Source organism: Cibotium barometz, chromosome 34, assembly GCF_041138505.1.
Source record: "Cibotium barometz isolate CiBa-2024 chromosome 34, ASM4113850v1, whole genome shotgun sequence".
Lineage (NCBI taxonomy): Eukaryota > Viridiplantae > Streptophyta > Polypodiopsida > Cyatheales > Cibotiaceae > Cibotium > Cibotium barometz.
In genome coordinates this window covers 23,121,676-23,143,183 of record NC_141079.1, presented here as the reverse complement: position 1 = coordinate 23,143,183, position 21,508 = coordinate 23,121,676, and the positions used below count along the sequence as shown (strand labels likewise).

Genomic DNA, 21,508 nt, shown 5'->3' with positions numbered 1-21,508 from the left:
ATCTTAGATTGGGACATTGCTGCCCAAGAGATCCGCTCATTCGTAGGTCTTTGCCAGACAGAAGACGGTCTGAGCATTTGTGTGACAGGATCCTCCAATACGAATACTTCCGCTACATGTTACAAAAACTCTACCCCCAGACTGATTTTCCACCATCGCGATCCAAGTCCTGAAACTGGCAAAAGCATCTAACTTGCGAGCCAAAAAACATACCCAAACTTTGCGAGTGAAATCATCCACAAGAAGAAGAAAATATCGAACCCCGCCAAGAGACTCAACCTCCATAGGTCCTGCAAGATCTGCATGTATAAGATCCAGTTTTCGGGTTGCTCAATGAGTGGCCTCCATTGGAAATGCATCTCGATGATGCTTGCCCATCATGCAAGATGAGCAGATGTGTGAGAGAGACCTAAACTGAGGTAGTCCGCTGACAACCTACTCAGAATGGAACTTCTGTAAGGTAGCAATGGGTACATGACCGAAGCGAGAATGCCACAAAGAAGTATCTGCCTCAAAAACCAAAGCCAACACACATGAGAAAAGCTTATGAATATGGGAATCAATGTGAGGGATCTGGGAAGAAAAATTGGTGATCTTGTAGAGACTCCCATCATGGACTCCATTGGCAACAACCGTGAGAGTCTTCCTGTCGATTACTTCGATGACCTCATCATCAAAGCACACACCAAGTCCCTTCTGAGAACTCTTGTATACTGAAAACAGATTTTTGAAAATTCGTGGTACATGTAGAACATCATGTAAGGTGGCAGAGGAACCCAAAGAAACATTACCAACACTGGTGACAAAAAGCGAAGAGTAGTCGCCAATACGATCTGAAGAAAAGATAGTCTGGTAGCCCTCCAAGATATGGGCCTGATTGGTCATGTGGGCAGAAGCACCACTATCACCAACCCATTCCACCGCTTCAAATGTGACACTAACCTCTTCAGGAGAAGTCATATCTGTGATCACGAGGAATGAATCCTTTGAAGAATGAATCCTTTGAAGAAGTGGATGAATCTGTGACTGCCATGTATGCAACTTTGGCAGATCCCTCCTCTGAAACTTTGCCTTTATCTTTGGTGTTGTCCTTGTCAAATGCTTTAGAAGCATCCTAGGCTTTATACTTGGCTTTGCTACTCGAGAATCATCACGACAAGCAAAGCAGCAAGCCTCAATATGACCTGTCCTGCCACAATAATCGCATTCATTGCTTTTGTCCTTGGATTCCTTAGAATCATATTTACCCTTGCCTTCGCCTTTGTTTTTGTTGTTGTTGCTGCTGTTGTTGGAGTTCCCTTTTCCGCCTTTGCCTTTGCCCTTGTCAGAGGCAACAAAAGCAGACTCCAACTTGCCTTTTCCGCGAAGCATGCACTTGTCGTGGAGATAACTCACGACTTCGTCAAAAGGGGAGAGAGGATCACGGAAATAAATATTATCCCTTAAAGAATCAAAGGAAGCAAGTGTCATGTGCATGAATGTGCCATGAACATTTCTCAGAGATTCTCCAGCAGAGGTGACCAGAAAAAGACCATTAGAGCTTGGATTATGGAGCACAGGGTGCAGATTGGCTAGGGCAAACTTGGAGAGGACCAGAGGATGCTGTCGGCTGACTACAGGACCTGTCGGCTGCATGTGGAGGGCAGGCGCTTCAGCGTTGGTTTTATTTGGTCCAGTCGCCTGGCCGACTGCTAGTCAGCCAGCGCTTCATATTTCCCAAGGGCCTATAAAAGGCACCCAAGGCTTGTTATTGTAACCATTCAACTCTCTAGGGGTTTGGGTCAAAAGGAGTCCTATAGTAGGACCAGATTTTTGGGTGTTTACACCTTTTTATGAAGGCAGCCTAGGGCTGTAGCAGAGTACCTTTTTGTACCATATGAAATATACTGAATTTCCAGCACCTCTCTCTCTCTACTCTCTCTCTATATCTGCGTTTTGCATCAGCATGTTGCCAGGAGTGTTTAGGGCTGAAAGAAGACTCCCAGAGCTTCCGCGCGTTACAGCAAGCAACTTACCAAGAAGTTTATGGATGGGATTGTTGATGGTGCTCCCGTACTCCTCAAGCTGCAGCTTGATACGGGAAAACTCTCCAATCTTCTCAATCAGGTTATCTGACTCAGTGATGGTAAGCTTCTCCAGATCTAACTCCAATTTGGCAATCTTCACTGTTGAAACTCTCCCATACCTCCTCTGGATCTCTGTCCACATCTAATGAGCATTACTCCGAGAGGAGACAAACTGTGCCTGTATGGATGGAGTCATGCAATGGATGATGATAAGACCAGCTCGAGCATCCAATATGCTTCTCAAAGCAAGGTCCACCAAGTGAGGTGTGGAGATAGCCATCCACACGCCGGCTCCTTCCAGCAACAACTAAGTGTAGAAAGACCAAGTATGATAGTTGATTGCGGTAAGCTTCATGGAGTCACTCACTTGGGGAGGATTGTAGGATGGTATGTGGGTAGGGGTGGGAGCAAGACTGGATGAGAGAAACTCAGAGAGGAAAGACTGGGAATAGGAACCACTTGTGGTGCGGCGGGAGCAGGGGATCCAGGCTGTGATGGTGCTGGAGAATCAACAGGGGAAGGAGCAACAGTAGAGAAATCTCGTGAAGCCATGTCCTCGGACAAGAAACCTTCTTTGAAGAAAGGAGCTGAAAAAAATCAATAAGTCCTTCTCTTAGGCTGTGCACAGCAAGAAGAAAGGGAGGGAGGGTGGGAAACTGAAAGGAGCCTCATCTTCAGGCTTGGATGATGATGAGTGAGAGCCAGCCATATGGCTATTGGCGTTTGTACTTTGTAGTATATACTAGGATTTCAGCTTCAGCAAGACTTCATGTTGTATGTAGTGCAGCCCATTTAACAGCTCATTTGACATTTATATAGCATACATGTTTGCATTTCAATTGTTTTTGTACATCTTTGTGTACTAACTAGTGTTGCTAAATTATGAATGATTTATAATGTGTGTTTTTTTAATACACATTTTTAAAAAAAAAGTGAACGTACTTAAAGTACTCATCTCGATGCGTACTTTACGTACTTGTACTCGTACGTGTACCGCACCATACCATACCACACCGTACCTAAAGTACTCAACCACTATGGTGAGAATAAGATCATCCACATAGAGGATAATCAAGGTGACCATACCGCGTTCCTTAAAAAGATACAAGTTCGGATCTGCAACTGATCTCAAGAAACCCTTTCAAAGAAAAAAGAAATCAATATTCTGATTCCAAGCCCTGGGAGCCTGTTTAAGACCATACAAGGCCTTCCGTGCCCTGTAAACCATTCCCTTTGATCTCAAAACCTCAACGCCTAGAGGTTGCTCAACATACACCTCCTCCTGCAAGTCACCATTCAGGAACGCAGATTTTACATCCATCTGATACACCAACCACCGTTGAGAAAAGGCAAGGGTAAGAAGTGTCCGAATCGTGGTCATCCTAGCTGTAGGTGCAAAAGTGTCCTCATAGTCGATGCCAAGCCGCTGAGCGTAGCCCTTAGCCACAAGTCTAGCCTTGTGCTTGTCCACCGACCCATCAGCCTTCCACAACGGTCTAGCAGCTAAAGCAAGGACCAAGTGTGCATCCCAAGGCAAGAATCAACAAGAGTCTAACAACAATAAAGGGAAATCAACATTTATTGTAACAAGCCTTCGTAAGGATTATGGCACACGTACTTAGCTTATCTTCAAGAAAACAATAAATTCACGGATAAAACCTTGAGAAAATCTGAAAATAGACAAAAGAGAGAGAGTAGAGAGAGAAGACACCACACTAGGGGTCAGAATAGCCTTGGGTCCTCCTCCAAGTTAAAATAGATTAAACTCCTTGTAGAAGTCTTGAGAACAAGTTCTTAGGGCTAGAGAGCTCTCATCTTTTTACATGTCTCAAAATGAGAGAATAGCTGAATTTATAGCTCTTGCCCAAAAGCACTTGAGAAAAGCACTTTAAAACTCACTTATAGCCCAAAAAACATCTTTTTAATAATAAAAGCTCCTCTCTTTTTAGTATTTAAAAAGCTTTTAATCTTTTGCTTTCCAAAAGCTAGTTGCATCATTCCAAGCCTGTAAGGTGGCCCTAGGCTGCTATCCTACCACATGTCAGTGCCACATCATTATCGCCGCGTCACTTTTCTTACACGTTGCGTTTTTGCATATCAGCAACCTGTATTTTGATGCTTCGGTGACATCCCCCAACTTATTAAACATTTATCCTCAACTGATAGGTCTTACTTTTCTCTACTTTTTCTTACTGTGGACCTAGCTCCTCTCTCTCCAGCTTTTGATGAAACACGCCTTCATAAAAGGACTCTGCCACAGGTACTTAGCTTATCTTCAAGAAAACAACAATTTCATGCGTAAAACCTTGAGAAAATCTGAAAATGAACAAAAGAGAGTGTGTGTGGAGAGAGAAGACACCACACTAGGAGTCGAAATAGCCTTGGGCCGCCCCCCTCCCCCCCGAGTTATATTAGATAAAACTGCTTGGAGGAGTCTTGAGTACAAGTTCTTACAACACGAAAGCTCTCGTCTTTTTACATGTCTCAACAATGAGAGAATAGCTGAATTTATAGTTCTTGTCCAAAAGCACTTGAGAAAAGCGCTTTAAAACTCACTTATAAATATAGTCCAAAAAGCATATTTTTAATAATAAAAGCTCTTCTCTTTTTAGTTTTTAAAAACCTTTTAATCTTTTGCTTTCCAAAAGCTAGTCGCATCATTCCAAGCCTACAAGGTGACCTTGCACTACTTTCCTACCACGTCATCAACACCACGCCACTTCTTCTTTTTTCAAAACTTTTTTCTAACTTTTTTTTTGCGTGCGCGTTGCGTTATGCATATCAACAACCTGCATTTTTTCGGTGACATCCATCCAACTTATTAAACAGTTGTCCTCAACTGTTAGGTCTTGCTTTTCTCTACTTTTCTCTCCTTTTTTTGTGGACTTAGCTCTTCTCTCTCTGGCTCTTGAGACATGGTTCTTCATGCGGAATGTCCTCTTCTCTTGTGCTTGGCTTTGGGAAGCATCTTGTCCTCACAGCTTTCACCCTTCACATAGATTGACCTCAAGTTTAACCTCTCTAGCAGATACTCCCACCCCTTGCACCTCTAGAGTCGCCCTCAAGGAGGGGTTTCCCAACATGATTCTTTTCTTGTCAAGATCAACACGCACCCGTTATATGTCAGAAGACACAAACACGTGCACACCTACTCGTCCTTGGGTTTAACCGGGCAACCCTAACCCAAATATCCTCACAAGCATAAATCAAATAAACAAATGAATATACAAACAATTCCTTGCTTTTGACACCAATTTCTTGGTTTTACACCAGTTTCTACTGTAGTCCAATTACCCATGCCAGTGTCTAACTATGGTAGAGTAACAATATTCATATCCCTGACTATGCTAGACTAACAGTATTCATATCCATGTACTCACTTCTAATTTCCTTCATTGATAAACAGTGCCTCCATGAGATGGCTAATCCCATGACTTGTACAAAAGATTTAGTGTTGTTCAATCTCAAAGTTGCTCCTTTTAGGTACGACTTGGACAATAACCCTCAAGTTCTAGAATACTCAATTCTCTACAGTGGAATATAAACCTTGAACATTCTCCTTTGTTCCTGGTTTCTTGAATGTCAAAATACAAAGGCCACTCACATCGCCTCTACTTCTAATCAGTTGTTGTCAGTTGAAAAACTTCTTGATATACCTGTAAACCCTGTGGATAAACCGCGAAGAATAATTCATGAACTTGACAAGGTACTTTCTAGTAACCTTGCCATGCGATCCCCTTCTTTCCTTATGAAAGACAGTCTGCTCTAGTTGAAGAACTTCCTCTAACTCTTCAACTTCTGGTGGATCCTCATTCATTGGTTCCAAAGGTTTGGGACCCTTATAAGCTCTTCTCACATGAAAAGCATTGTGCATCCTCCAATGATCGGGTAATGCTAGTCTCAATGCCGCATCATTGATCTTCGTAGTACTTGTTGTACAACTTAGGATAAACCTTCTCTTTGCCCTTCTTCTTGCAAAGCCTTGCTTTCTCAAACTTCAACAATACCCAATCACCTTCCTTGGTTACGCATAACCATGTATCCATCATCAAATATCCCTCTTTCAAGAAATAATGATTAACTTTGGCTTCGGGGAACATCTTACCCTCACAGTTTTCACCCTTCACATAAAATAACCTTGGATTTGACCTCTAACAGATACTCCCACCCCTTGCACCTCTAGAGTCCCCCTCAAGCAAGAGTTTTCTAGTATAATTCTCTTCCTAAAAAGATCAACAATGCCTTTCCTATGCAACTATGCATTGTATTGTTGTACTCCAATAGTAGAAGATACTTCTCCCACTCCGTCTATTTTGCCACATAGCACTTTAACAAATCCAATATGGCTGAATTTGCTATCACTCTGGCCATTTATCTATGGATGATGAAGAAAAATCCAATTTCGTCCCCCATATTATCGAGCAATACCCTCCAAAACAAACTCATGGTCCTGGGATCTTGATTACCGACAACAGACTTGGGCATTCCGTGATGTTTGAACACAATCCTTGCCATGTGGTCTGCCTTGACGGTCTTTCTCACTGAAATGAAATAAGCTTGCTTACTAAACCTATCCACAATGGTCCAAATACCATCATTCCCAAACTTTGTCTTTGGCAAGTCAAAAATGAAGTCCATTGCTATACTTTCCCATGGCCTCTCGGCACAAATAGAAGCATAAGCAGTCCTAGAGTCTTTTGACAATTATACTTGACCTTTTAACAAGTTAAGCACTCGGATACATACTTGTCAATATCCTTTCTCGTGCTAGGTCAATAAAAGTACCATTCCAATGCTTGTGTAGTAGAAGAAATATTGTTATGCCCTGCAGAAGGTGGTGCAAGTGACTCCTCAATCACTTTTTGCCACAAATCCTTGGTTATGCATAACCGTGTATCCATCATCAATTATCCCTCTTTTAAGAAATAATGATTTGTTTCATTTCTAGAATATCCATACACCTAGAAAGAAGAATGTGGTTGTAGATGCTCTATCTAGGAGACCACAGGTAAATTCATTGACCATTGGCTATCATAGAGAATTGGATTCCATGAGAGATCACTATGTGCATGATAAGGACTTTGGTGGGATTATGTGGAAGCTAGAGGACGATTAGATAGTTTGGACAAAAAATTTGTCCAACTTATATGCTTCTCCAAAAGCTTAGTTTGGGTCAGAAAATGTCTCAAACTTTGATGATCCATCTTCACCATGAAATCAACCCCAAGCAAATAATGCTTCCATGAAGTAAGAGCATGAATCACAGCTTGATGTTCTTTCTCATAAACCTACAAGTGTTTCTCGACATGTTGCAACGTTCAGCTCTCAAAGGCAACCACATACCCTTCTTGTTGCAAAATTGCCCCTATACAATCCCCACTTGCATCACACTCCACCACAAAAGGTTTCACTAGGTCTGGAATGACCAATACCAGTCCAATAGTAAGCTTCTCCTTCAATAGGTTAAAGGCATGTCTGTGACGCTCACACCATTTGAACACTAGTTTCTTCTTGGTTAGATCATGCAATGGAGAGGCAATGGTGGCAAAGTTTCTAATGTGCCTCCTGTAATAGGAACATAACCCCAAGAAATTGTGCACCTCATGTACAGATTTCAATTTTGCCCAATTCTTGATGGCCTCAAGCTTTGCTAGGTCCATCCGCATTCCTTCCTAAGACACTACATGTCCAAGGTATTGTATCACTCATTTTTTTTCCCATTGATGACATGCAACGCCAGTCCCATCTCCTCGAGTTTGATACCCAACTGTTCCGCAAGCTCTATGGAAATGAAATTATGTGTCGCTCCCATGTCAAACAGCAGTAGACTAGTCTTGTCCCGCATTTTTCCGCAAGAGAGACATAACTCTCTAGCCTCGGGTTCCGAAGTGTTTCTTAATACACCAGGAATCCCACCAACCACTGGCTTAAGACTTTTCCTTGGACTTCTCTTGCTCTCTAGGTCCCTTTAGGAAAATCCGAACATTGGGTCCACAAGTGCCCCTCTTTGCCACATCTAAAGCATTTCCCCTCCTTGCGGTAGGCCTCTATTTGCTCATTGATCAAGTTGTGCTTTCCTTTGTACGAGTTTGGAATACCCCTCGACTTCATAGGCTGAAACCTATTCCTGGAGTTCTCACGCTTATCAAGTACCAAAGACTTTTGATCTCCAATACTTGTCTTTTTCTTTTGGTTTGTCTACCATATAGACCCTAGTAACAACTAAAGATGCATCAAATCTTGAATGGTATCATTCGGGCATACATTCACAAAATCCCTAATGTTGAAATGCAAACCCACTTGATACTTTCTTAACTTAGACTTCTCAAAATTTCCTTAAAAGGAGTAACCTTGAGTCTTGAGATATGCATCTCAAGATTTCTTGTTATAGTGATCAACTATTTCACCGATTTCCATCCACAATCTTTCCATGCAAGGTGCACATCATTTTCAAACTTCTTAGATAAAAACTGATCATAAAACTGCTTCTTGAAGTCTTTCCGTTTCTTGGAAGATGTTCCCTCTACCATGAGTGCACCCGACCATGCATCGGCTGTCTCGGTAAGATGTAAACTAGCCATGCGAATCTTGGATGACTCCAAATAGTTTTCCGAACCAAAAGCAATATCAAATTGGCAAATAAAAGTGAGGGCTTTGTCTGTGTAGCCATAAACTCCATCATATGGTGTAAACCGCAATATTCTTCCTCCTTTGAACTTCGTAGCTTTGCGCTTACCTTTCTTTTCTTGCCATGGAGAAGGTGACCTAGAAGGGGAACAAAAAGAAGAAGAAGATGATGATGATGATGATGAGAAAGATGAAAGGCTTGATGAAGAAGATGGGGCTCCAAAACCTTTTCCGATTGTGGCTTTTCCCAAGATGAGAGTGGGTTGATTTAGAATGGCTCCTCTTTCTTCCACGAGAAGGTGGAGGACTAGGTGATCTCTTTGAAAGAGATCTCTTTGATGAAGACTTTTGATTTTCAACCGCATCCTCCATTGTTGGTTGCACATCCCCTTTCTTCATTTGAACAATCTTCTTAGATAGTTGCTCAAAAATTCTCATCGAGTTGGGATCTTGAAGGATAGTATCCAAATTGGTAATAGTTTCTTTGACCATGTGGATTCTTGGGTTTGTTTTCCACTTTTGGTGGCTTGGTCCTCTTCTTGTTGGTGAGTGCTTCCCAATGCTTGAAGAAAGAGCAAAAAGTACCATGTGTAAAGATCATTATCCCTCGTATTAGAGAGATATAACCTTCGCTCTGATACCACTATAACAAGCCTTAATAAGGATTGTGCCATGTGGCACAGATACTTAGCTTATCTTTAAGTGTTGGATATGGGAGAAGCTTGCCTGCACACAGACACACACACACACACACACAGCTTGAACCAGAAACATGAGAGAGCTAGAGTGCTGGAAGAAATACTCAATAATAATAATGTTGTACAAAGTAAAAGGAGCACATAAAAGCCTAGGACAAGGTGCCCAACACACATAAGTGTGTTCACACGAGGAAAAAACTTGTGTCCAGTCACAAGGAAAAAGTGCCCGTGAGTAAGTTGGGTTCACACACCTAATCATTTGCCTGGCTACCCATGTGCAGTAGCACCCTGCTGTAGGTCATGTGCATCAGCATCTTATCAGTGCCCAAAAGCAGCACGGAAGCAACAGCATCAGACAACAGTAACGACAGTGGCTGGCGGCAGTAGCAGCAACTAGCGGTGGTGGTAGCGACAACAGCAGCTAGCGGCGGCCAACAGCAGCAAATAGCGACGGCAGCAGCATCACTCAGCGTTGCAGTACCCGCCTAGCGCCTGTAGCCATATGTGCAGCAGCGCCATTCGTCGCTTGTAACCGTATGCGCCTCAACCTGGTAGCCGCCTGGCATTTTAGCTTTTGTGCGTAGAAGTCAGCGACTCCACTAGGCGACCACCTCATGATTCCGCCACCCTTCGCTCTTTTTAAAGAGGTGATGTGTTTTTTTTTCTCTCCAAAAACGCCAAAAGCAACTTTAGCGTAAACGTATGCTTTTCAAAGAATAATATTTATTTTTTTATCCTTCAAAGGTTTAAAAACCTTATGACTTGAAAAATCCTTTTTTTGTCCCCTTTCACACTTGGGCTAGCCACATATTGGTTTTCCTTTCATACCCAAACTGGATGCTTGTCCACACTGTGTGTCCCGTGCCCGTGCCCGTGCCCACCTGCTCGTTGTCCAGAGGGAAAAACACAGGGTCGTAACATACCCCCCTCTTGAAAAATAGCAAGCGTCCTCGATTGCACTCAATAACACAGTAAGCATCCAATGAAGAAAGATTCCCCATATGACCAAAGCAATGTCCCTCCAGTGCATCTGGGTGATGAAACAATCATCCTGAACAATAAGGCCAAACCTCCTCCTCTTCCAACTGAGCCTCATCTGATACATCCACAGGCACCCAAAGCTTGCTTACACTCCATCCAAGTGGTAAGCACAAGTCCCAATGAAGCATAGTAGATCACCACTGCTAGACAAAGAAAGAAGCTGCCTTCTGAACCCATGAAGCCTCCGTGAAGATACCACTGGTGACAAAGTGTCGAAAGCCATAGCCTTCAACCCATGTTTTGCACCATAACACTTCAACTGCTTCTTGTTCCTGGCTGACTATTTCATGTCCTTGGTGTCTTTTCTCCTGAGCTTCTTTAGCTTTTACTCTTCACCTCATACAGGCAAAGACACACAATCCTGCACTGTCTCCTGTACTTCCTTTTCACTGTCCACATGTTGAAGCTTTTGATGTGACAACCACGGGCTCGCCTCCTTGAGAAAGTAGACGATGTCCCAGCAACGGAACCATAAAACCGGCCTTCAGAAATCTAACGGGCGGTGGAACAAACACTCACACACAAAACACTTCATCAACCATGAGAACCTGGAAAAGGAAATCAAACAGGGGAGCTAGAATGCTCCTGCAAATAGTACAAGGACACCGATTGGCCCCAAAACGCGCCCCTTGCGGTATTTCTTTACTTGATCAAATATGAGTACAAAGTACAACTTGTCGAATCCTTTACCAATAGGATCCCTTTCAGCTTTTCACCCATGACTTTCCAAATAAGAACTCTCGTTACTACAGCAAGGCATTCCATAGAGAAGGCACACCTGTACGACACCTCCCTACTTGAAAAGGTCTTATCCATCTCTATCATGGATCCCACAACCCTTTCCCAAACAACAGTAGGGCTGTACCAAACCATATGTCCTTCCTACAGTCACAGCTTGCATGTAACCTCGAGAAAACTAGAACCTGTTCACATGAATCCAGAGACATGCTTTCCTCACGAAACCAAAGACCTGTATCTGATAAACCATAGACATGTATCCATAAACCATAGGCCTGTATCCCCGATACCAAAGTCCTGTCTCCTCTCCAAGGACCCATGTATTGTTTCCATAAGAAACCCACACATACACCATCCAATCACAGTGCCAAAAACCTTCTTCCAAGAGTGATAGAGAGAGACCCACGCTAACTGCTTCCACACATGCAATCACCTGGCGTAGAGAGCCTCCCATCTGACCCTCGTCTAACTGCCATATTGTCTGCAGAGAAACTCTTGCCTGACGTCTGCCTAGCTGCCCATTGCTGACAGTAGCCCATAGATGTAGTCGCTTGGTCGCTCTTTACTTGGTAGAAACCCATGCTCAACCACCTAATCATTTGCCTAGCTGCCCATGTGCAGCAGCACCCTGCTGTAGGTCATGTGCATCAGCATCTTATCAGCGCCCAAAAGCAGCACGGCAGCAACAGCATCAGACAACAGTAACGACAGTGTGGCTAGTGGCAGTAGCAGCAGCTAGCGGCGACCAACAGTAGCACATAGCGGCGGCAGCAACATCACTCAGCGTAGCAGTACCCGCCTAGCGCCTGTAGCCATATGTGCAACAACGCCGTTCGCCGCTTGTAACCGTATGCGCCTCAGCCTGGTAGCCGCCTGGCGTTATAGCTTTTGTGCGTAGAAGTCAGCGACTCCACACGGCGACCACCTCATGATTCCGCCACCCTTCGCTCTTTTTAAAGAGGCAATGTGTTTTTTTTTTCTCCAAAAACGCCAAAAGCAACTTTAGCAAAAACGCATGCTTTTCAAAGAATAATATTTATTTTTTTATCATTCAAAGGTTTAAAAACCTTATGACTTGAAAAATCCTTTTTTTGCCCCCTTTCACACTTGGGCTGGCCACATATTGGTTTTCCTTTTCATACCCAAACTGGATGCTTGTCCACACTGTGTGTCCCGTGCCCGTGTCCACCTGCTCGTTGTCCAGAGGGAAAAACACAGGGTCGTAACATAATGCTCAGACAATGCATGAATCTGCTCAACTGAGAAACAGCATATTGTATGTTGAAACGAGTAGAGCATAGATAGATAAGGCATCCCACAGCCTGTTGATAGGTGGCAACATCAAAAGGCTCACCAGCATGTTCAAGTGACAGTTTTAGACCTGGTTCCATAGGAGTAGAAACAAGTTTACAATCTGTCACGTGAAAATGCTCAAGGAGCTGCTCAACGTATCTGCACTGAGATAACATGATACCCCCTTCAAAAGGTATAAATTGTATGCCCAATAGTAATGTAAATGCCCCATGTCTGTGACATCAAATGCATGCTGCAAATCAGCCTTAAAAGCTGAAATATCACCCTCTTTAGGGTCAATGACGAGCATGCATCCATATAAAGAATAAGGATGAGAACATTGTTCCCAATGTGGCGAACATAAAGTGTACTCTCAGCTGAATTATTCTAAAACCCTTTGGCAGTCAAGTATGCATGTATCTTGTGGTACCAAGCACGAGGAGCCTGTTTAAGACCATATAGTGCTTTATGTAAACGGCATACCTTTCTTTTTGCACCTTTTTGAACAAAGCCAAGAGGCTGCGATACATAAACTTCCTCCTATGGATGCATATAAAGGCTTGTTGGGACGCTTGCCTTTGCGCTTAAATCACACTTTTTTGGAGCATGAAGTTTTTGATCTTTATATACGTCAGTTGATACGACATTTCTCCACAAGAGTGTCCATGGCTGATTATCATGCTTGGCCAGTGTTCCTTACCAACACTCGGAAATTAGCGCGGCATTATGGTCTTGCTAATGCCTTTATACAAAAACAGCATGTGGCTCTTCTTGAGTCGCTTTTAAAGGGCTTGCAGGCGTTCATGTTTACTGACTCTATGGATGCTGAAGTTGTGGATGCCATAGAATGGCTGAAAAAGGAGCTATCTAGGGTGCAGGAAGCACAATATGTTCGCTTTAAACTACTTGCACGTCTTGATGCTTTGCGGGATGCTAACTGTCAATCTCATCGTTTCTATGATAAGTTGCATCAAAAACATATGCGTGAGAATATTGTTAGGTTGATGGATGCCCAAGGCAACCTTGTTACTCAACCTTCTGAGGTTATTCAGCATTGCATCAGGTTTTATGAAGATTTGCTTGCCCCTCGAGAGGATGTCTCGCCGGCTGTCTTGGCTACAAGGGAGTCATTGTTTGCTGAAGTTCGATATCAAGTTGACCCTGATGTGGCGGTTCAGCTTGATGCTCCTGTTACTCAAGGGGAAGTGGAAGCTGTTCTCTCCAAACTTCCCAAGGGAAAGAGCCCTGGTTGGGATGGTTTGACAAATGAGTTTTTCCGAAAATATGCTGATCAGCTTGCAGAGCCTTTGACACTTATTTGTCAAAGGGTTTGGGATGAGGGATATATGCCTGCCGATTGGAAGTTGGGCATACTTCGTTTGTTGCCCAAAGTCCCTTTGCCTACTTCTTTGGCTCAATGGCGCCCGATCTCACTTATGGGTATTATGTATAAAATCTTTACAAAGATTTTTGCCAATCGCTTGCAGAAGGTGCTTCCTACTCTTATTCATCCATATCAATATGGATTTGTGCATGGCAGGAATATTTTGCATAATATTCTTTATGTTCAAATTGGAGTGGATTATGCCAAGGCAAAGAAGTAAGAGATTGTGATGGTGCAGCTGGATCTTGAAAAAGCTTTTGATCATGTCAGCTCGTCTTTCCTTTCTCAGTTAATGACAGCTATGAGCTTTGGTCCCAAAATGGCTAATTTGGTGCATTTACTTGGCTCTGGCTCTATCACGCGGATTATGCTCAATGGAGGACTTTCGGATGGTATTTCTCTTACCCGTTCTCTCCGGCAAGACTGTCCTCTTAGCCCTCTTTTCTTTACCATTGCCACTCATCCTATGTTATCTCGCCTAGATGCTATGGCATCGCATGGTCTATACTTGAGATTATATATTCAAAAATATAATTTTTCTCTATACTTGAGATTGTATTCCAGAATACACAGCTTCAACAAGCTATATTCTAGAATACAACTTCTCTTTGTGCACTTGAGTTGTATTGCAGAATACACAGCTTCAGCAAGCTGTATACTGGAATACAACTTCTCTCTACACTTGAGTTGTATTCTAGAATACAGAGCTTCAATAAGCTATATTCTAGAATACAACTTCTTTCTACACTTGAGTTGTATTCCAGAATACACAGCTTCATCAAGTTGTATTCTGGAATACAACTTCTCTCTACACTTGAGTTGTATTCCAGAATACACGGCTTCGGCAAGCTATGTTCTACAATAACCCAAACTCAATGTAAACCATTAGAATAGACCTTCATGCAAAAAGGATTTGCTTTTTATCTAATTTTAGAAGACATGCAAAGAAAGAAAAAGCTCTCGAGTTCGCATCGCGTGCGCGTGATTAAAAACAGCAAACTGTAGTTTTAACATTAAAAACGGAGGAGGGGCGAGACCCGGGAGTATTTGGAGCAGGTGTCTTGGGGTTTTACCCTCCCTTTTGAAGCCAACGAAGCGATCAGAATCTCCATCAAAGAGCAACGTAGCAGAAGATAGATTTTGGGGGTAAATTTTTCTCAAATTGTGTTCAAGAAAGAGGTTCTGTAAGTACTTTGATGATAAAAAGGGTCCTAATTGTTTTGGGATCTTGGGTATCCGGTTGGTGTGGATGTGGACCCCCAAGCGCTTCTTGTTTGGATTTCTGCTCAGATCTCGGATAAATTTGTGTATTGGAAAGCTCAAGGGTGGCTTGTGCACGTGAGGGTTAAGGTAGCTCAGGTTATTATGCTTAGCATGATTTCCTATTTTTTTGCCTTTGCTACCTTGAACGCACAAATCTCTTCTTCGTTTGGTTGCTCCCATTCGGTTTATGCTGTGGAAGAGGCAAGGAAATATTATGGGTCAAACATGGATAGCTTGGAATCACATTACGACGCCCAAAAGAATGGGTGGGGCTGCTTTACTGGATGTCCACTTGCATATGGTGGCGCGTAGGTGGGCGCTTTTTCAGGATATGTGTTTGCAGGAGCAGCCTTGGGTATTCATGGCTCGTGACTTGATTGAGTTGGAGGGATTGTCACATGGACGGACACGTGTGCAGGCTTCATGGTGGGACATTGTGAATGCGGCTCATCTTGTCCGTATTCGCTCCTCTCACATTTTATCGCATATTCTCCTTTCTTGGCATGCAGTTCTACTATTGGCTCGGTGGGATCCTGGTCATGAAAGACTACTTTTGAACTCTTTGCAGTTCGAAACATTTGTGGAGTCGCGTGTCATTGTTTGGCCAGACAGAGATGCTTCACGCATACGACTCAACCGCATGGTCAGGTTAGGCTTGGTTAGAATCCGAGATGCTGTGATACCTGGTCGTGACAGGCCATATTCATTTCGTCGTATTCGGCAGCACTTTAGGGTTCCTCGGACATTTCAGCCACTATGGGTTGACATCATGCATGCAGTTGAGCCTTTTACTCCATTGCCTCGGCCATCTGCAGATCAGCCTTGGCTTGATTGGGCACTATGTAAATCTAGTGACTTGATATCACTTTCAGCTAACCAGGTCTATCATAAGCTCGTATCAAAGAAAGATTGGGTTTCAGCCAAGGCCAATAAGGTGTGGGGATTGCACAAGTCTAAATCATGGTGGCTGAAAACTCTTATGCGTGGTTGGCAATCTAAACTCCCTTACCAAGGTAAGGTTTTCATTTGGAGGATGCTGGTAGGAGGGTTACCTACACGGGATCAGCTCAGCCGTCGTAAAATTACATTGGCCTCTTGCTTCTTCTGCACGACATGCACTGAAATAGTTATGCATCTGTTCATGTGTTGTCCAGTGGCCCGTCAGATTTGGTCTTTTGTCTCTCACTTTTGGGAGGCAGTAGAGAGGTCTACTGTTTTGGCTCATCAGTGGATATTTGGGATTTGTCCTCAAGTCATTACTTCGGACAGTCACCTTGTGATATTCCATTTCCTTAGATGGACAGGACTTTGGAATATTTGGACTACACGGAATGGGTTCATCTTTGATTCCTTGTCTGGAATACATGGGCACATTCTACGTATCCGTGGTTTGCTGCTTTGGCAGTTTTCTTCTCTTCTCTCAGCTCAGCTACTGGATGCAGATGTTATTTCGTTATGGTCTACGGCGGCTCGGCTGGCTCATCTTTGATGCTTTTATCTGGGATGCTTATTTTGCTAGGAGGCTTTCTTATTAGTGTACAGGTTTGCATGGTCATGATCCTTTAGAGGATCTTTTGTGGGGGTTTTTTGGGGGCCATAGGTTCTGTGTGAGCCATGTGGCTGATGTACATTTTTTACATATAATATAAAACACCATTTCACGGAAAAAAAAAAAAAAGAGAGAGATATAAGCGTCCACTAAAGACCCAATGGGCCTATGAGAGAGAGAGAGAGAGAGAGAGTGCAAGCTCAATGACCTATATGAGCTGGAGAGAGAAGGTGTGTCTAATGCGTGCAATAGGCTAGGAGCAAGAGGAAGCAAAGGAGCAATGGGGGAAACCCTAACCCTAACCTCAACCTAGCTCGACACCACACTAGGGCTCGGAATAGCCTGGGATCGACCCCCCCTCGGAGTTATATTAGATAAAACTCCTTGGGGGAGTCTTGAGTACAAGTTCTTAGAGCTAGAGAGCTCTTTTGTCTTTTTACATGTCTCAACAATGAGAGAATAGCTAAATTTAAAGTTTTTGCCCAAAAGCACTTGAGAAAAGCGCTTTAAAACTCACTTATAGCCCAAAAAGCGTTTTTTTAATAGTAAAAGCTCCTCTTTTTACTATTTAAAAAGCTTTTGATCTTTTGCATTCCAAAAGCTAGTCGTATCATTCCAAGCCTGTAGGGTGGCCCTGCGCTGCTATCCTACCACATGTTAGTACCACGTCACCATCGCCACACCATCAACACCATATCACTTCCTTCTTCTTCTTCTTCTTCTTCTTCTTCTTTTACACATTGCATTTTTGCATTTCAGCAACCTGTATTTTGATGCTTTGGTGACATTTGTCATCCACTTGGACACTTCTACTTTATCATTGATCACTTTCTATTTCCCAAAAAGCGTTGTACATTTTATCTTTGGCTTCTCTAAATTTAGTAGATAATTGTCCTTGTATTGCATGAGTCTACCCCTGTAATTCTCTCTCTATAAACAATCTCACAACACCAGTTGATCTACATGGTGGCTCTTTCAATGGGTTTTGGGACCCAATCATTGTCTGGTGTCTCTCTCTTCCTTGAGTCTCTCTCTTGGGTTAATGCACCACAGAAATTGTCCACTTAACTTGGTAATCGAGGTAAGAAGATTCCGCAAGTGACACTCCAGCATTTCCATCAAGATCATTTGAAATCATTACACTCCAAAAATATTGCATACATGGACTAAGAACTGTACCTAGGTCATCATTTTCAGACGCTTCAGTTCCAGCAATGGCATGGATATTAGTTGATCTAGATCATCCAAGCAGAGCATTGAGGATGATTGCCCTTCCTGACCTTTAGGAATGGATGTCTCATGCATGGGCTTCAATCGATGCTAGGTGAATAGTAAGGATTAAGGTTTAGCAGAAAATCTGCCCATGCTGCAAGCCCTAATATATAACAGAAAAAAGCAGCTATGACTGTTAGGCAGGGTGCCCACAGCAAGTATCAATAGGGTGCCTACCCAACTATGCAAAGTGCAACTAGCACAAATTGATGCTGATTGGTCTACTTTCTGCGGGTCTAAATGAAACGCCTGTCTCCCATTCCATACATCTTCCACAAGGGATTACTTTGTTAGGAGCCAGATAAGCAGTCCACAAATGCCCCAGCCACCATGCTATGCCGAGATTATGCATGAGTTGGCTTACCAGTGGGTCACCTGGACAGGGTACCCTAGACCATAGCCACCGCACAAGAAGGTTTCCAGCCATGTATGTGAAAATCCCCAAAATATCGGATGTATTTGGTGGAGAATCTTCCTTTAAACCCTCAATACTTCTGTGAGGCCCAATTTCGTCCCGTTTTCATCAATTTGCACCACATAAACTGCTGGTGGTTTTTCTTGCCAATTTCCTTAAACCAACCTATTGCCCAACTTGCACCATTGTGCCTCCATGTACTCTCTGGGCTTTTAAGTCAAGTACCTTCACCTTGGTAAGTGATTGTTACTTTTTCTGCATGCTGCATGTTGTTGTCCTGGGGAACCAAATCTCGTATCGTTGTCATGCACAACCTGAATTCCATGTGTAGCCATTGAAAGATCAAACTCTAGAGTTCAGATTAGAACCCTTCAATTGTTGAATATACTGGCTCCAGTCGCAGATACACTAAACAACCTGGATTTTTTTTCCATTGATTCGGATCTGTAAGCCTGTGAGAACTTCAATATCCATGGAGATTATAATTTGAAAATTCGGGAATCTAACCATACATAGAGGACCCATTTAGAATAGTGTTATGGGAGAGTAAGTTTGCTCTAAAAGTTTTAATGACAAGAACTTAGCTAGATGCATGCATCGTTCGAAGGCACTCGTAGGAAGCAATCATGATATTATCTGGAAATGCATGAGGCAACTTCAATCATTCTAACACGAACGCATGAACTTTTAGCAAGACAAAATGTTTTCAGCGAAGAGAGCACTTACCCCGTAGGAGCTGTTGGCTTTCTGCATTGCCGGCCACAGACGTTTGTAAACTTCCGGGCTGCGATAAACTGATCCTCGCGGGGTGATGTTGGCGGTTTTGGAAGCGTCCGGCAAGATGGTGCCCATGTACACGAGCATGCCCGAAATGTAAATGAGGGGGGCCAAAAGGAAGAATCCATGGCGCCTCAGCAGCACGGACAGGAGGAGGCATGCGAACCGCTGCCAGAAGGTCCGGGGTGGGAGAGGTGGGGCAATACTCTGCATGCGGCCGCTCTTTGTCCGCCCATAGCGTAGTTTGGGAGACGAAAGGCGGGGCGAGACGGGAGGGGAAGGAGACGGAAGGCTGTGCTGTCCCGATGGCAACCGTGTGTACGCATGCATAGGGCTCGGCCCGATGAAGGCGAAGCTGATGCAGCATCAGGGGAGAATTAGAGCAAGTTGAGCATGGGGAAAATGCCGATGGTAATCCTAGCTCACAGCTTCCAAATCGATACAACAGTGCAGTAACTGGAAACGCTTTCTTCTGCAGCTGGAAAAAGGAACGACAAATCTTTAGCTTCCGGGCTATGACGATTAGAAATGCTTTCTACGCGGCGAGAAAGAAAACCCTGCCTTCCGAGGTCTGGCAATGGCGATTCCACTCTGCAGATACAGCGCAGCAAAAAAAAAAGAAAACCCCGGCGCTGTGAACTTCTAGTTATGGCAATCGCAGAAACACGAGCGCGCAGTAACTTTCGAGGCCCGGCTATGACGATCCACAGAGCAGCCTGGTAATGCGAGCGGTAGAAGTGTCGATGGTGCAGAAGCCTCGGTCTGTTTATAGAGATCCGTTTTCTGACCTTGCTGCAGAAGGAAACCTAGCGGATAAAAGTTGCAAGGTCTGACTATGGCGATCCGACAGGGCAGCAGAATGCAAAACCCTAACAGTTACGGACATTTTTGAGGTCTGGCTATGGCGGATCCGCAGGAAGTGAACTGTGAGAGGTTCTGGAACCGGACGTCAAAATGCATTCCAATCGAGAAAATTGGGCGCCTTCCTTTATCGAGTAAATTAGCTAATCTTCGCGGCGTGATTTTAATTCGTGCTATGCAATAGTCACGTGCCCAAGGCCCCCTAGTCATGAGGCAAGGCCCACCTATCACTAGCTTTGTGACGTGGAAAAAGGACCCACAATCAACAAATCAATTTAATATATTGTGGACCCAAAGAACATACATTTTTCTTATGTTTGTTGTTTTATTACTTCAAAGTCTCACGAGTGTGAACCTGTAACCTCCAGTGCTCTCCATTGCAACTACCGGTCACATTGGAGTCGCCACCTCGTAGCAAGCCTATTCCATAATTTGCAATGCAATGCACATTAGCAAAATTTCTTGTGTTGGGAAGGTGGAATGATCCATCGGCTCACACAAGTTGCCCCCGCCATGTAGTTCATAGACATCAAACCCAAACCTCGATCATGAGGCCCGATCGTTCTACCAGCGGGCACACATTAGCAAAATTTCTAACTATAATGAATAAAAAATCTACTAAACCAATCTCCCAAGCTGAAGACCATGGCTATACACTACTTCCTTGTTCTTGCCACACATAGAGCCCAAGAGTCAGTCATAACTCACGCATCTTGTTAGAGCTGTGAGACAAGCTCGCTCAATCTGATCAAGAGATCGATTCATGTGTATGAAGACTAAAAGTATCAAGCATTAGTTTGAGCCTAACTTGTCCTGTGATATAATGGCAAAAAAACACATGTCATAAATTTGGTAAATCAAAACCTCAATGTCAAAGGGTGCTTACACATTTTTTGTATCAACAGCAGCGAAGGGGAAGATTCCCTCAACTGGACCTCCCACCTTTAAATACCCTAACCATCATGCACACTAAGCTAGTAGCCATTCAAAGCTTAAAGCTGCCACATGCCACAACAAACAAAACTAGAAGGAGAAACAACCCTTTCAAAGGCATAATCATTTATGTAATGTATATTTTCAATGGGAATCTATTAATGATACGTGGTATGATTTACTACATCCAAGATAAAGTGCTCAATAAAATTCCCTCCATAAGATAATTTTAAAAAAACTTCTCGAGAATAGGCAAAGATGTGACTTGTAATTGATCTCTCTATCTGATTGCATAATATATGATCTTAAAGGAGAAGCATTCAACTATGGAAAGGGACAAAGAAAAAAGGTGTTAACAATAAACATCCAACTATGGCATCACCAACAAACATGATGCAACCTTGTGACTAATCGATCTCATAGATGAAGGCATGCTAAGAGGAAGCGTAAGGGGATGGATTTCAATAGCAATTAGATTCGCAATCATGTACAATGATGTGGCCATTTTATTTGGAATGCATGGAACATTATCACCTATAAAACTCTTATTGAGTAAAGAATATATTCCGCAAGCTCTTTAATTATCTTTAT

The 21,508-nt window shown here is 43.2% G+C and overlaps 1 protein-coding gene across 4 annotated transcripts in view; it reads right to left on the bottom strand.

Moving 5' to 3' along the window:
* Positions 1-20,120, bottom strand: part of LOC147618800 (protein ESMERALDA 1-like) — a 98,482-nt gene extending 78,362 nt beyond the window's left edge. For 2 of the 4 annotated variants that reach the window (XM_086773868.1, XM_086773871.1), the window contains exons 1-2: positions 19,685-20,120; positions 19,073-19,601 (exon numbers count right to left, since the gene is read on the bottom strand). In XM_086773868.1, the coding sequence (XP_086629994.1) occupies positions 19,073-19,453 (381 nt within the window). In that variant the 5' untranslated portion in view covers positions 19,454-19,601; positions 19,685-20,120. Of the gene's footprint in view, positions 1-19,072; positions 19,659-19,684 lie in introns of those variants that run through there. The other 2 variants (XM_086773869.1, XM_086773870.1) reach the window with 2 other exon arrangements.
* Between the last annotated feature and the right edge of the window lie 1,388 nt (positions 20,121-21,508).